The following is a 15210-nucleotide window of genomic DNA, read 5'->3' on the forward strand; positions in this document are numbered from 1 at the left end:
CCCCCCTGTCCCTCTCAGAAGGGGCTGGGTAACACACACTCAGCATGTGTCCAGAGTCATCAGAAACCTAGGCCGGTCAGCCTGGAGCCCTCCCTACCGAGAGAAACCTGAGATGCGCTGCTGCCTCAAGTTCTCGCTGGGGCACCTCACAACCAGCCAGCAACTGCTCTTGCCAACCAGCTTGCCCTGCCCCCTCTTCCTTCTCCCCTACTCTCCACCCCACCGCCCATCCCTGGGCCTGGGACAGCCAGGGGGAGGCAGCATTGTCTAACTTCAGGAGCAGGCCAGAAGACCCTCCTAGGCTAGCAAGGTCTGCCAGCTGCCCCGTAAACAGAGAGTACATCCTGCTGCCCAGAGAGGTCCCTGGAGAACAGAATACTCTAAAAGGACTGACAAAACATTCTCCCTGCTAACGAGGCAGTGCAAAGGTCATTATCCCCATTTCACAGAGGCCCTGAGGTACAAAGTAATGGGCTTAAGGCTAGCAAGCAGGTGAGCAGGGAGTATGACCCAGGCCTTCTAAAGACCAGGACCTCTCCTACAACAACACACAGCTCTTCCATTCACCCCCCTCCCCTTCTACATCCTCAGCCACCAATGTCTGTACAGGACCTTCCTATAACCCACCTAGAAACACCACACTCTAGTAGAAAGAGCAGTAGGGTTAGAGACAGGACCCAAGTTCGAAACCTACTTCCACTCTCCCATTACCTCTGTGGGTTTGGCCAAGTGCCTTTTCTTCAGTGGGACTCGGTTGCTTGGTCTGTAAAATGGGAAGATTGAACTAGATGATCTTCAAGGTTCCCTTCCAATCCTGACCAATAGCCAGGCCTTCTGCCTCCTCTCTCCTCCAACCTAACACGTTATCCCACTAGGATTTTTTTTTTAGCTCAGAGATCTGGCCATGTCACTCAAAGCTCCCCATGGCCTCCCACATACATTTTAAGCTCCTGTGCTTTAGGAGTCAGGGCTTCCCACAAGCTACAGCATCCTACTTTTCCAAACCTCCCACCTGACTCCCTTCCCTGAACTCTGCACTCCAGCCAAGGTAGGCAACTCTTTGTCCTCCCTCCCTCCCCCCAATTAAGCCCCCTACTTTCCCACCTCTGCACCAATGCCCAGGCTGTTTCTGAGGCCTAGAATCTCTATATCTCCAGCCGATGAATTTTTATACATCCTTCAAAGCCCCCTCAACCACTCCCTCCTCCAAGAAGCCTTCCTTAATCTGTCACTGCAATCACCATCCTATCCAGTAATGGCCTCCCCCTCTCAGACCTCATACAGCACAGACTCACTATTGTAATGTATCTTGTAGTTATCTCTATACAGGGGCTGTGTTTTACATTCCATTGGCCCTAGAACCTCTCCTAGGCTCTGCACATAGAAGGTGCTTCCTAGGGACCATAGAACCCAAGTCCCTTATTTTATAAATAAGAGGATGACCAAGGCCCTGGGCAGAGGAAAGAACTTGCCCTAAGAGGGTAGGAGGAAAATCAGCTCTCTCAATAATGAGAGGGAGAGAGATCTCAGAACTGGGGGGTGGGGGGAGGGAGGGATGTACCAACAAGTCAAGGTAGTCCCTGAGGCTCTCAGAAAGTAGCTCCCTCAACCACCAAGAGGTACCTAAAAACATCCTGTTAGCTGAAATTTTTGATCCTTAACCCAATATAGATTTTGGGAGGAGTACGCTTGTAATGGTTAGACTTGGAATAAAGAAAATCTAGGTCTGAAGCCATGCCAGAACCTTACTATCTGTGTGACCTTGGGCAAGTCATTTAACCCTTGGGAGTCTGTTTCTTCATTTGTAAAATGAGGGGATTGGATCTATAAACCTTTTAAAATGAGGGGATCTAAATCTATAAACGTTTGATGAATAATCATTAACCCTAAATCAGTCATCCATAACGACTCTACCAAATGACCTTTAAAGTCTATGATCAATGTCCCTGAGGTTCAGATTTAATTCCCCAAATATTTCTTAAACCTTTACTGTGGATAAAATCCTGTGCTGCTGGGGGAGAAGCAGAGTTTAGCTAAGATGTGGTTGATCCTTACCCTTACAGAACTCTCATTCCAAAAGAAGGCCAAGACACAAACATGGCTACTATTGCATAATATCATATATTATTATAATTAAATATATCATAGAGATGCAAAAAAAAGTGCAGCCTAAAGTTGGGGCAGTTTCCTAGAGAGGCTGACATTTGAAGTGGGCTTATCAGATGGGTAAGAATTTCAACAGTCAAAGATAGGAAGGACTGGAGTACAGTCCAGGAGGCCTGATGCGCACAAGGCAACAGATCTATAGTGGAAATAATATGGCCCTAGAATTGGGAGACCTGTTGGAGTCTCAGCTGTTGCTTTGTAGCCATGGGACCCGGAGCAAGACACTTGTCAAACAAAGGGGTCAGACTAAAAGAACCGTCTCTAGCTCTAAGCCTTCCATCCTTTTTCCTAGAGTGGGTTGTAATGAAGGACGGATGGAGAGAAGACAAGGGTACAAATTGAAGACAATAGGGAAAAGGCACCAATCAGGAAAGGGAGGACCGTCTACCTTTTTACCCATAGTATTAACCCTAAGGACAGGTAAGCAAAAGCTAGTGTTAGAGATGGGTAGCAGATACCCAACACTCGCCACCCAGTTCCCTTGGGTAACTTAGGGTTACCCAACTTAGGGTTACACCTGGGTTTACTAGACCAAGCTCCAACCCTAACTGGGTGTCTCTGGCTCCCCCAAATGCTCCCCCAACATTTTCCTGGAGCATCGTCCCCACTTCTTTTGAGACTATTTAACCCCCGCCCAGCTTTTAAAGTCTACCTCCAATGGTGCCACTTCCAATGGCGCCACCTCCTTGGAAGAGTCTTCCTTTATTCTGCCCAGTTAGTAACAAAACATCCCCTCCAGTCTCAGACTTCACCTGCACCTCTCTGATGAGCTCAGCTTGAAATATTGCATAGGTATTTGCCTGTCACATCCCCCCTACTAAACTGAGTCATAGGAGGCCAGGAAGGCAAGACTCTGTGTCTATCTAAACCTCCTGTGTCCCCATGCTTGAAACACAAAGAGACACTTGTTAAACTGAAGCATGCAAGGAGAAAGTCTTTTTGCCAAAGGCAAGGTGTCTGAGCAGAAGGGAGAAAAGTTCCAGGTAGGTAGAACAGGTTTCAGCGAGGCCTAGGGCTAAAGGCCCCATCTTTTAATTTTAACTTCTATCCTCAGTCCCTTTCCCCAGTTGCTGGAAGCCCCGAGGGACAGATTTATATGAAAGCAGGAGAGTCACTTCCCCCACAGCCCATTTGTGCACATTTGTGCCCAGATTGTCTGTTCTGTCTAAGGTTCTCTGGCTGCAGGTGAAATGTGATTGTGGACTGGGGGGAAAGGCCCCTGTTTGTGCCCCGAACATCTTCTAACAGAATCATAAATTCACAGACCATCGGAACTGGAAGAGACTTAAGGAATCACAGCATCAAAGGATGGTCATTGAGTCTAACCCTCTCATTTTACTGATGAGAAAACGGAGACTCGGTGACCTGACCGGAGTAACATAGCTTGTAAGTTCCTGAGGTGGGAATTTAAATTTCCTCAACTATAAAATGAACTGAAGAAGGAAATGGCAAACAACTGCAGTATCTTTACCAAGAAAACCCCAAAATGGGGTCATGAAGAGTCTGAAATGACTGAACAACAACAGGGAATGGAAATGACTCGGCCAAAGTGATGCCCAGTCAATAGCAAAGCCAAGACACCCATGCTATTGAGGGTGCCATCTCCCATCATATGGCCATACAAGGAGGAGGATGATCAGGATGACGGCCCTGGAGACCTTGCCATACATAAGTCAATGAAAGAAACGGGGAAGGTTTACTTGGCCGGGAGAAGCCTTGAGTGGGGCACAGGGGGCTGTGTGTGATGACCGTTGTCTCCAAGTATCTGAAAAGCTGCCATGTGGAAGAGACCAGAGGTTCAGAGCACTGAACCTGGAGTTCACATTGTGACTCGCGTTTAATGCTTGTGTGACCCCAATCAAGTCATTTGATCTCTTAGGCCTCAGTTTTCTCATCTGTCAAATGGGGGGAAGGGGTCGATGACTTCTAAGGCCCTTTCTGGCTCCAGATCTCTGACACCGTGATTAGATTTGTTCTTCTTGACCCCAGAGGGAAGAACAAGGCAGGTGTCATGGGCCAGCACGACAGCTCCCAATTCCCTGGTTCTTTGAGGTCCACAGAAAACACCTCTCACAACGATCCTTCTCGAGGTCTGTCGGTTCACAGGCGCTGATGCTACTTCAAGAAGGACATCGTGGGGCTCAAATAGGCCAGGAAAGGGGCTTTGATAAGTTAAAAACATAAGACAAACGTGAGAGACTGTTACCTGAAAAAAGAGAGGACTATCTGTAGCCAGAGAAGACCAGGATAAAGCAAAGCCCAAGGAAATAAAAGAATGGAGAGAATGGTGACCTCGTAGACTTAGGGACCAGAGGCTTGGGCTCGGGTCCCAGCCCTAACAAATGCCTGTGTGACTGTGGTCAAGTCACTCAGCCTCTGAAGGCCCACCCTGCCTCCCCCCCATGCCCTGGAGCTGTGGTCAGGATCAGATGAGATAAAGGGTAAAAGGAAATCTGGAAACCATAACGTGTTATATAAATAACAGCCACTTGTTCTGAAGGACTTCTGGACATGAGGACCAGGAAGACGCAGCCACTTGGAGTTCTTTGAGAGCTGCCTAAGGGGTAATCTCTCTTGAACCTGAAGGCTACGCCTGGAGAAACAAGCCAAAAGGCCACAGATTCCTCGAAGGGGCTAAGCTGTGTAGAACTCTACAAAAGAAATTTAAGAAGTTAAATTGGGCCACGCTAAGGGCTGTATGACTATGCAATCTATCTATAACTTAGCCTGGGTAGGGCTGGTAGGTAGATTTTTAGTCATTATGTGATTACGCAGTCAGGGCAGGAATGAGGGAACAAGGATTTATCAAAGCACCTACCAAGCAGTAGCATTTAGGGACTTTACAAATATTACCTCATCTTTATTGTTTGTTTGTTTAGTTTTTTTGGAGGGGGGAAGGCAGGGCAATTGGGGTTAAGTGACTTGCCCAAGGTCACACAGCTAGGAAGTGTGTCAAGTGTCTGAGGTCGGATTTGAACTCAGGTCCTCCTGACTCCCGGGCCAGTGCTCTACTCACTGAGCCACCTAGCTGTCCCTATTACCTAAGTCACAGTGATTCCAAATCCAGCACTCTATCCCCGATACCAGGAGGGAAACAGAAGCCCAGAGTGAAAGAGACTCCCCCAAAGTCACACAGCTAGAAAGTACTGGGATTGGGGCCAAGGGCTTCCTGGCTTCCATCACTCTCTCCACCATACCAGTCCTTTTTACAGCATGGGAAACTGAGGCCCAGAGTCACACAGTGAGTCCAGGGTTCAAATTCATAGCTTTGTTAAGCACCTACTAAGTAGTAGTATATAGGGGCTTTACAAACATTACCTCAGTTTTATTTGAGTATCCTCAATTTTACAGATGGAGAAACCGAGACAGGCAGTGATCAAGCAACTTGCCCAGGGTCATTGAGGCCACATTTGAACTCAGCTCAAGTCTTCTTGACTGTGGGCTCAGTATTTCTATCCACTGCACCACATAGTGCCCTATGCCTGAAAGGGACCTAAAAGTCCAACCCTAATGTCCTCTGGCCCTTTTGTTTTAGAAGGTAAGCTCCTTGAGGGCAGGGCCCACGTCATTTCCTTACATCTGTATCCATAGCACCTACATAGTTCTACATAGTTCCAGGCACCTAGGAAGCACATAATAAATGTTTGTTGATGGATGGCACAGATGTGCAGAGATGCCCTATCATACCCAGGGTGAGTGGTAAATTCAGCAATCTCCATACTCAAAGCTGTCTATTGGGCTATTAAAATCCTGGCTCAAAGGGACATCTACAAACAACTTAACTGAAGAGAGTGAAGACCTGAGCTTTCACCTTAGAAAGGAAAGCTCCCTTCTTTGAGGCCCTTGGGTGGTACCAGCTGCAGACATGACCAGCAGAAAATATTTATTTCATCACCCGTAGACCATGCCAGCTTCATGCCACGTAGCCATCTGCCCAGTCGATGTGTGGCCCAGCCCAGGTGGGTGGTAACGACAGCCCGGACCAGGGAGTCCTAGCCAAGCAGCTCATGGACTGGGGGACTGTGGGTAAGCCCCTTCTTCCTGGGGGACCTTGGTCGTCTCGTTTATAAAATCGGGGATAGGGAAGATGTTCTCCAAGGCCCCTTCCAGCTCTAAACCCTATGGTCCGTCAGCATCCAAGCACCAACCTACTGGGGCAAACGGCTTTGACCATTCTGCCTTGGATGATGCCCAACAGGTGGTTGGTGGTAGGGGCAGGCATGGGGTATGTGCCCAGGAAGGGGTACCATTCCCTAAGGGGAGAGAACATCACAGCCTGGGCCCTTCGATGCCCAGCACGTCAGGAACACTGATCCCCATCCTCTGACAGCTGAACGGAAGCTCACATACCATCCCCTTCCCACCCCCACCCCCCACCCTGCCCCCAGGACAAAGCCTTTGCTCTTCTGGTCCTGCATTGAGTTTGAGGCTGGGGCAGGGGGACATTGGGAGAACAGAAGGGAGAAACGAGTCAACTCCCCTCCCTTTTCCAACCCCATTTGTTTCCCTCCTCCTTCCTCCTGCCCCAGGGAGACTTTCTAAGAGAAACTGGACTTAGTCAAATAGAAGGAAGTTTGGTCTCCAGGTTGTTCCCAAGGCCCCTCTCCAGACCCCGCCCTGCCTCCTCCCCAACCCCCAGCACACACACTCGAGTGCACACACATGCACACAGACACAGACAGACACACACACACACGCACACACACGCACACACATGCACGCACACGCACACACATGCACATGCGCACAGGCACACATATACACACACACGCACACACACGCACACACACACACACACACACACACACACACACACGGCCCTGGGTTCTCGCCAGTGCCCAAACTGTCTCCACCGGGTGCTATTTGATTGCATGAGATATTCTGTAACAAGATAATAAGCTCCCAATCAATGCAGCCATTCTAACCCCGGGTGCCTCCCCAGCCTGCCAGCCGTGAGGCACCAGCCCTGTGGCCGGGATCAATTCCCAAGTCTCCCTAAAAAGCCCCACACCACACGCCCTCCCTCCCCACTAAAAAAGAAAAAAATCTTATGAAATAACTTCTGCTTACTCTAACTATCGAGCTCAATTCTAAGCCCGGGTGCCAGGGGAAATTAAAAAAAAAAAAAAAAGAAACAGTATGGAAGGACGGATGGATCCTGTAACTACAGACAGGGCCAGCCCTAACCAGCAACATGGCTGAGAGAGCCAATGTGGCCTTCCCTGTCCCTGGGCTTCTGGAGGTCCACTCACACCCTTCCCACTCCCATCTCCCCATCTCAGGTGCTTGTGTCTTCTGGCTTTATCGCTAGCCCTACCCTCAAAGCCAGATCTGAAGAGAGGATGCCATAGGCTCACTCAGCTGTTAGCAGTCCTTTATACCTCATGGATAGAGTATACGGACGCCCTTCTATCCCCTACTGAACCATAGGAAAGCAGAGCTGGGAGGGATCTCAGAATGGAGAATCTCAAGGCCCTTAGCGATCCTTACCTCAACCTCCCAAAGCCCAGTTTTATAGGTAGGGAAGCTGGGAACTAGAGTTAAGCAGCTTACCCAAAGTTGCCCAAGCAGGTCATGCCCCCCTCTCCCACCTAAGCATCCTGCCCCTCCTTCCCCAGCTCTCATCAATTAGCTCCAAAGACTGACCTCTCTTCAGCAGGCTGGCCCGATAGCGACCCTCCAGAGTACAGTTCCAGCGCTCAAATCGGAACTGGTACTGGCACTCAAGGGCACTCATGCTGATGGCCTCCATGAGGGTCTCGGCCACACCCGGATCCCGCCGGCACATGCGTCGCTGCTTCTTCTCCAGCTTGAGCCGGTCACACACCTTATAGTGGGCCTTTGCGGCAGCCTCCTCCATTTCTGTCGTCAGTGGGAGGATGGTCAGGGGCTCACTGCCTGTCAGCCTGGGGACAAAGAAGACAGATACAGTCAGCTAGGCACCCTAACCAAACCATGACTTTTGTTGTTGGACCTTAACCTAACATACGGCAAAAAGCAGTGGGTTTTGAAGGATGAGGAGGATGTTGGGGCAGGGGAGTGGGGAATGTAAGAGAAGGTGCCACATATAGAGGGGCTTCACAGTGGGGAAAAGGGGAGACAGACAGCAGAGGGGCTTAAAAGCTAGGCATGGGAGTTGCAATAACTGGCACGTAGTAATTAATAACTGCTTGCTGGCTAAACAGCACAAAGACAACAGAAAGCTGCTGAAGGATGCTGGGCAAATAAATAACAGCCCTGCTGGGTTGGCCTAGAACTGGGGTTCTTAACCAAGAGTCAGCAAACTTGTTTTAATAGTTTGGTAACTATCTTTGAACACAGTTTCCTTTGCAATCTTGTGCATTTTATTTTATGCATTTAAAAACATTATTCTGCTCAGCTAGGTGGCTCTGTGAATAGAGCACTGGCCCTGGAGTCAGGAGGACCTGAGTTCAAATCCATACTCAGACACTTGACACTCGCTGTGTGACCTTGGACAAGTTACTTGACTCCAATTGTCTTGCCTAAACCTAAACATTATTCTGAGAAGGAGTCCATAGGCTTCCCTTGCTGTCCATGACCCAAAAAAGATGAAGAGCCATTGGCCTAGAAGCAGGACTAAATCTTGGACCTGCCATTATCTCCCTACAGCATACTGAATCACTGGGTCTATTTTTAGCTGCCGTCTCTCCCTCTTGATCTTAACATTGCCATTTTCTGAGTCTCAGTTTCTGCTTTTGTAAGATGAGGGTGTTAGACTAGATTATCTTGGCCCTTTGCTAACTTTAAATCCCAAGGTGAGGCCCCCACAGATTCCAGAGACCCAATTTCCTGGGAGCCAACTCAATAATTATGAGCTGAATCCTTCTCAGCTCAGAGAGGATACACTCTGTCAGAATCACTGATCTGTCTAAACAGCTAGCATCTGGCAACTAGGCTGCGCAGTGGACTGGGCATGGAGTCGGGAAGACCCGAGTTCAAATTTGACCTCAAAGATTTACTGGTGGTCTGATCTTGAACAAGTCTGCCTCGGTTTCTTATCCATAAAAGCTGTTGTGAAGATAAAATGAGATACTCGCAAAGTTCTTTGGAAAACTTAGAGGATTCTTCTCCTCTTCCTCCTTCTTCCCCCTTCAAGCAGGAGGATCAGCTCAGGAACCTCCTGTCCATTCCTGGAGCCACTATGCTTCTCCTTCAAGGAAACAAAACCCTCTTCCTGGAATCACTCCTTCTCATCCTTCAAAGACACTTCAGAAGCCATCCAGTTCAGCCCACCACAGAGCAGGAAGCTCTTCTGCACTCTCCCCAATAATGGGTCATCCAGCCTCTACTCAAATAATACGCCAACGTGGGTGAGTACTTCCCCTGCCCATTGTACCTGCAATCAGCTTCGTTATCTCATCTGTGACATGAGTAGCACAATCTGTAGTGGTACAGCCGTAGGATAAACACTTATTAGGCACCTGCTGTATGCTGGGTTATGTGTTCAGAGCTAACAGCACAAACCAGATTGTGTTCTTGAGGAGGTTATAATTTAAAGGAGTTGCTATGACATGTATTCAGATTTTTAAAATATGTACAAAATAGGATGTGACAGGGGCAAAGGAAAGATTTTAACAAAGGACTCGGGAAATTTGGAGAGAAAGAACATAGTCGTGGTGTCATGGAAAAGACACTAGATTTAAAGTCAGAGGATCTGGGTTCAAATTCAGACTCTACAGCATTCTACCTTTGGAACCTTGGACAAGTCATACTCCTAGGGATTTACATTTCAGGGGTTACACTAAATGTACTCTAGACTCGAGCATTTATTAAGCACTTCCTCTATGCATGAGCACTAGGGATACAGATAGCAAAATAATAATGATGATAATAGACCCTGCCCTCAAGGACCTTACATTCTAATTCTAATGGGAGGAAACAATATTTTCATAGGATCACAGATTTAGAGCTGGAAGGACTTGGGAAGTCATAGAACCCAATTTCTTCATTTTACAGACAACGAAACTGAGGCACAGAGAAATAAAGCCAAGGGTTACACAGCTAATAAATGTCTTAAGTGAGACTGAACCCACGTTGTCCAGATTAAATTCAATGCTCTATCCACTACGACACACTGCTTCAACAGTATACCTAAAAAGGTACATACAAAACACATGCATTTGATGCAGGGGGAGGATTTGGGATCTTCATCAAGGTGGTAACTTCTTGAAAGAAGGGAGGGAATTCAAGAGGCAGATCTAAGGGGGAGGGGCTTTCTAAGAAAGGCAAGCCAAAGGTACAGAAGATGAGATTGGAATGAGAATGACAAGATTGGGGGACAGAGAATAATCTGTTTGGCTTAATAGAGAATGCACGAAGCAGGGGAGGGTGAGATCAGGATGGAAAGGCAGGATGAAGCTTTCTCTGGGACTCTCTTTTCCACAAAGAAAATGTTTTCTTTCCCCCAGATGCTAGGAAAATATAAAAGACAATGTCACCCCCTCCTCAATTCACTGCTGGGTGGGAAGATGCCCCGGGCAGGCAAATCCAAGAGGGAATTGAACAACAAAACCATAAAGGGGGCCATGGCTTGGTTAGAACTGTCCAAAAGTGGAATGATAATGAGCTCCCATATCACTCAAAGTATGCAAGTAGAGGCAACAGTAATAAAAGTGGCCGTGCAGAGGGGATTCCTGTATCAGGCAAACAGCTGGATCTCCAAGAGCCCTTTGAGCACCGTGGTTCTAGGATTTGATGAACAGCAGCCAACGGCTCCACTTGCCAGGCACAGGGAAGGGATGCTGCAGGCACTTGGCATGACTTTAGTTGATGGGAATGGGAACTGGTTGGGCAGGAATGAGGATCTTCTCCTCAGCCCCCAGGAGAGCTCAGCCACACAATCCCCTCCGGGACTAGAGGTACAGGCAAGCCTCCCTGTGGTATCTGATTCCTGATGGAGGCAAATAGGAGGCCTTGGGAGAGAAAAGAGCAGGTGCCTCTGAAGGCTCCCTGCTGGGTTATAGGGTGTGGGGAACATGGCCATGTGCTCCATCCTGAACATCCCCAACTGATGCTTCTTGGGGGACCAGATCTATCTTCAACAAGGGACAGTTAGCCACATAAGGGAGCCATCTGCAGGGTATAATGCTCTGCCAAACCATTCATGAACATCTGCTTATCTTCTCCCTCCCCAACTCCACATAGAGTTACCCTAGATAGCTAACAGCTGGCATTTGTATAGTGCTTTGGGGCAGCTAGAAGGTGCACACAGTGCCACAGTGTCGGATCTGGAGTCAGGAAGGCTCTTCTTCCTGAGTTCAAATCTGGCCTTAGACACTGAGTAGCTGTGTGACCCTGGGCAAGTCACTTAGCCCTGTTTGCCTCAGTTCCCTCATCTGGAAACTGAGCTGGAGAAGGAAATGGCAAACCACTCCAGTATCTTTGTCCAGAAAATCCCAAATGGCACCATGAACAGCTGGACATGACAGAAATAACAAAACAACATATATTGCTTTAAGGTTTGCAAAGCATTTTACATATATTAACCCATTCTAAACTCCCAACAACCCTGTGAGATGGGGGATGTTATTATCCCCGTTTTTACAGATAATGAAAATGAGGCTGAGAGGTTATGTACCTAGGATTATCCAGTTAGTTTCTGAGGCAGGATTTGAATTCAGGTCTCCCTGGACCCAAGCCCTGGGCTCTATTCATTAAGCTGCCTGGTTGACCTGAAGGCTCAAAATCTCTAATACTGGTCTCTCTGAATGTCAAAGCTGGAAGAGAGCTTAGAAAAGAAGAATCAACAGCTCCTGTTTCCAAAGGCTCATAGATTTAGAGCTGGCAGGGTCCAGATCCCTTATTTTACAGACAAGAAAACAGTGGCTTAAGGAAAGGTGGGGACTGGCCCGTGATCACACAGCTAAGAAGCAGCAGTCAGACAGAAAACCCAGGTCTCCCCCTACAGGGCAGTGCACCCCTCCTTCTCGCCCCTCCCAAGCTATTCCTGCAAAGGCTTCCAGGGCAACATTCCGAGGATCAGGTTGCTCCCTTCTTTAAAATCAAACTGTGGCTCCCCATTGCCTACAGTGGAACTCGCCAAGCCCTGTTCTAAGAAACCTACTGCTCCCTGTGACGTGAATGGGACTTCTATAAGAAAAATCTCAGTTCTCAGGCTATTTACGCCCCCAAATACCAAATGTAAGATTATGTAACATGCATCCCTCCTCTTTCAATGAATGCCAATAACTGGCTTCCCCAAAAATAATATTTTGGGGCAGCTAGGGGATAAAGTAATGAGGCTGAAGGTAGGAAGACTTCTTTCTGAATTCAAATCTGGCCTCACACTTACTAGCTGTGTGGCTCTGGGCAAGTCACTTCTCTCTGCCTCAGTTTCCTCATCTCTAAATAAGCTGGAGAAGGAAATGGCAAAGCATTCCAATAACTTTGCCTAGAAAATCCCAAGTGGGTCATGAAGGATTGGACATGACTGAAACGACTGAACAATATTGTTATCCCCACTGTACAGTGAGGAAAACTGAGGAAAGGGGAAATGGTTTGCCCAATGAGACACATGGAGTATCAGAGTCAGAACTGGATTCTAAGCCTTCTGACTGCTGAGCCAGTGCCCTTTCCCCATACCCCAGACTCTCAGGCAAAGCTCTGTCAAGTGACATCACAGTAGGGTCTCCCCTCTCCCTTGTCCTTCCCACAGGGCCCCAAACAGGCAGAAAGCCTCCAGGAGGATACTTTCCTAAGTCAGAGACAGGGCCCAAGGCTGATCCTTATACTCCACCTTCCCCTTCTGACTGAGCGGGGAGCAGCAAGGCAGTCTGCTCCACTTCTGTCCCCTGGTGTCAAGTCCTACCTCCCAGTCATTCCACCCTCGGGCATGCCTGGCCTCCTGCCAGCCACCCTCTACTCCCTTCTCCACCCCCTCCCTTAACCCACCATGTGTTGGCATCCATCCGTCTCCTCTCCTCTCTGCCCAAACAGTGCCAAAGGACACACTGGAGTGGGTCATGAATCACCCAGTTGGTCTGTGGGATGCCTCAGGCTGTCAATCACTCAGTCAGTCAACAAGCATTTATGGAGTGGAATCGCTGGGGATGGGGCCCGAGTCAGGGAGCAGGGGGAGGGATTGGAAGAGAAGGAAGAAGTCAGGGAAGTGAATACAAAAGAATCAGAAAACATAGCTCTGGCCCTGAAGAAATCCATATAGTGCAGCTGGGACAGACGTAGGCACAGGAAGCCAGTGGAGAACAAAATCAACTAAATCAAGTCAGGATCGTCAAATCTTAGAACTTTAGAACTTAGAACTGGAAGAGACCTTCAAACATAGAGCTGGGAAGGGACCTTAAAGGCCATCTAGTCCAATCCTTCATTTTACAGATGAGGAAACTGAGGCTCAGAAGACACTTGCCCAGCTCCCCTGACCGTCCTGGGAAACAGGGAAAATAAACAGAGCAGGGATTCAAACTCAGATCTTCTGACACCCAATCCAGAGCTCTTTCCCTGGTGGTGTGAGCCATGCGGTGTAGTAAAGAACAGAAAAGCTGATCGAATTCAAACATTTGTTAAAAGTAGGTTAGGTGAGTACAAGACCCTGGATTTACTGCAACAGGTCAAAAGTTCTATGATCTTCTCAGTTTCTACAATCGCCCCCTAAACCCTCCAAGGTCTTAAATGATTTTGCGAATTGCTGTAGGCTACAATGGGGTGCCAGGCCAACCTGGTGAAGAGCTTCTCTGAACTGAGCTAGACTGGGCCACCGGGCCTCAATCTCTCAGCAGCCCTATAAATCAAAACCTTTTTCAGCTAGGCAGGACCTGCCTGGGCTTACCTGGCTTTTTTACTGAAGAACTCAGGGCCACCTCCCAGCCACACTAAGCCAACGAGAGAGGCCACTGGTTTTAAAAAGAGGTTGGAACGGGGCAGCTAGGTGGCGCAGTGAGTAGAGCACTGGCCCTGGAGTCAGGAGGATCTGAGTTCAAATCTGACCTCAGACACTTCACGCATGTACTAGCTGTGTGACCTTGGGCAAGTCACTTAACCCTGATTGCCCTGCCAAAAAGCAAAAAAAAAAAAAAAAAAAGAGGTTGGGAAAAAAGACACTATGCCTGTCCTCAGGAAACTTCCAGTCTAACAGGGGCATGGCATGAGAGACTGCCCTAGAGGCTGGGGAATAGTGAAGGCTGATCCCTAGGAAGAAGCCCAGGCCCAGCCTCCTTTCCAAGCTAGTTTCGGGCCTGTACCAGTTGAAGTAACTTTCCCCTGTGGGGCCTTTCCCCATAGCCCAGGCCCAGCCTCCTTTCCAAGCTAGTTTCGGGCCTGTACCAGTTGAAGTAACTTTCCCCTGTGGGGCCTTTCCCCATGGGGCCCCCAGAAGAAGCATTTGGCCAGAGCCCCCGCCTGTCACATCATCAGCTCTATTCTGGGAGAGGCTCAGCAGCCTGACCATCCCTCTCAGCACACAGCAATGCCAGCTAAGCTGCTCTGGCCCCGACCTTCATGTCTGTCACATTATCTTCGAGGCAACTGAACCTCTCTCAATTTCTGTCTCTCAGAATCATGGAGTCTCAGAGCTAGAAGGGATTGTACCAAGCCCCCAATTCAACCTGCTAAGAATTATTTCTTAAGATTTAGAGCTTACAATATCTTTAATGAGACCCCTACTGGAACAGGTGTCCGTTTCCAACAAGTGATCATCCAGCCCCCACTTGTGGTCTCTCTTTCCTTCTTCCCTTCCTCTTCCCCCTCCCATCTCTGACTCTGTCTGCCTCTCTCTCTCTCTCTCTCTCTCTCTCTCTCTCTCTCTCTCTCTCTCGAGCACACACACACACACACACACACACACACAGAGTAATCCCAGGAGAACAGGATGCAAGTTAGGTACCTGGAGCCAATGTATTTTACATCAACCCCAGGCCAAGAAAGGTGGCCCAAAAGGAAGAGATTTTTTTTTAACCAATATGAAAATAAAGAATAAAAAATAAGTACTCTCTGCCACTGGGGATGGTTGATCTGTCTCCATCAATTTCTTCCCACTCCATTGCCATCTTGCCCCCAACCCTACCCCCCATC

At 48.4% G+C, this 15210-nt stretch overlaps 1 protein-coding gene across 1 annotated transcript in view; it reads right to left on the reverse strand.

The window, feature by feature from the left end:
* The window catches only part of WNT9A (Wnt family member 9A), an 83404-nt gene that overhangs the window by 15000 nt on the left and 53194 nt on the right, over positions 1-15210 (reverse strand). The window contains exon 2 of the mRNA XM_036737621.1: positions 7813-8072. Coding sequence (XP_036593516.1) covers positions 7813-8072 — 260 coding nt within the window. The remainder of the gene's footprint in view (positions 1-7812; positions 8073-15210) is intronic.

This window comes from Trichosurus vulpecula, chromosome 9, assembly GCF_011100635.1.
Source record: "Trichosurus vulpecula isolate mTriVul1 chromosome 9, mTriVul1.pri, whole genome shotgun sequence".
Lineage (NCBI taxonomy): Eukaryota > Metazoa > Chordata > Mammalia > Diprotodontia > Phalangeridae > Trichosurus > Trichosurus vulpecula.